This window comes from Phacochoerus africanus, chromosome 5 (genome assembly GCF_016906955.1).
Source record: "Phacochoerus africanus isolate WHEZ1 chromosome 5, ROS_Pafr_v1, whole genome shotgun sequence".
In the NCBI taxonomy this organism is placed as follows: Eukaryota; Metazoa; Chordata; class Mammalia; order Artiodactyla; family Suidae; genus Phacochoerus; species Phacochoerus africanus.
In genome coordinates this window covers 43,725,262-43,726,350 of record NC_062548.1, presented here as the reverse complement: position 1 = coordinate 43,726,350, position 1,089 = coordinate 43,725,262, and the positions used below count along the sequence as shown (strand labels likewise).

General features: G+C 57.2%; 1 protein-coding gene across 4 annotated transcripts in view; it reads left to right on the top strand.

Annotated features, from left to right (window-relative positions):
• Window positions 1–104: 104 nt before the first annotated feature.
• CLUAP1 (clusterin associated protein 1) overlaps window positions 105–1,089 on the top strand; it is a 35,723-nt gene continuing 34,738 nt past the window's right edge. The window contains exon 1 of one of the 4 annotated variants that reach the window (XM_047780701.1): window positions 105–446. Coding sequence is in view for 3 of the 4 variants with exons in the window: in XM_047780698.1 (XP_047636654.1) it covers window positions 425–446 (22 nt within the window). In the remaining variant the exon portion in view is untranslated. The remainder of the gene's footprint in view (window positions 447–1,089) is intronic. The other 3 variants (XM_047780698.1, XM_047780700.1, XM_047780699.1) reach the window with 3 other exon arrangements.

Below are 1,089 nucleotides of genomic sequence, written 5' to 3'. Positions count from 1 at the left end.
GCAGGAGGTGCTTCATTTTACCCTCGCTAGTGAGATGCATGCTGGGTACAGGACGCAGGCAGGAGACCTGCCTCCTAACACTATCCTACATTCTGTCTAGAGCAGTTAAGGAGGAAACGAGTAGTATGTAGAGTGCCTCTCAAAGTGTCAGGCGCTTGGATGGTGCTCAGAACGTGTCAAGGGGCCCAGACGCCATCCGGGCCAAGATCCCACGCCGGCTCCCTCAGCGTCAGGAGACGCCCCCTGCCGGCCGCCCGGTGTCCGGCGAGCGTGGAGCATGCGCACATGGCCCGACCAGGTCGCCTCCCGTCTGGATTGGCCCTGGCTGCTCGCCGTCCACGCTCCCTCCGTGCGTTGCTGTAGAGACCCGTGAGCGCTGAGGGGCGAGCGGCGTAGACTCCGGGCTTCTCGGGACCAGAGGGACATGTCTTTCCGCGACCTCCGCAGTAAGGCAGCCTTGCCCCCTTGACCTGCCGACCTTCTGAGGCTCGGGCTCCGGCCCGCCGGGTCCCCCGTCCGAGCCCCGCCGAGGCTCGAGCGCCAGAGCCCCTCTTGGGCCTCCGCGGCTACGGACGCCCCTGGCCCGCCTCCCGCAACCCCGGCCTGGGCGCCCCAGCCCAGTCTCGCGGCCCTTTCCCTGATGAGGGCAGGTTGTGTATCTGCCGCTGGCCACGCGTGGTTTGTGTGGCTGAGGAATCCAAACTTTAATTTGGTTTACTTAATTTTTTTTTTAAATTCTAAACGATTTTTTCCCCATTATAGCTGGTTTACAATGTTCTGTCAGTTTCCTCCTATACAGCAAGGTGACCCAGTCACACATACACATATACATTCTTGGTTTACTTTAAACTGATTTATACAGCCAGGTAGTATAAATGTTCTTTGTCGAATTGGAAAACGCTAAGCCGTTTTAGAGTTGGGTTAGCACAGATCTCCGAGAAACGAACAACGAAGCCCAGGAGGGGCTGGTGACTATTAATTGCGGCTCACATCTGCTCCTTTGGGGGGGGGGTCCCTTGTTACACACCAGGTATTGTACATTCAGTGTCTTATTTTAGTCCTCATTTTAACAGTGCGGCGGGTCCTGTA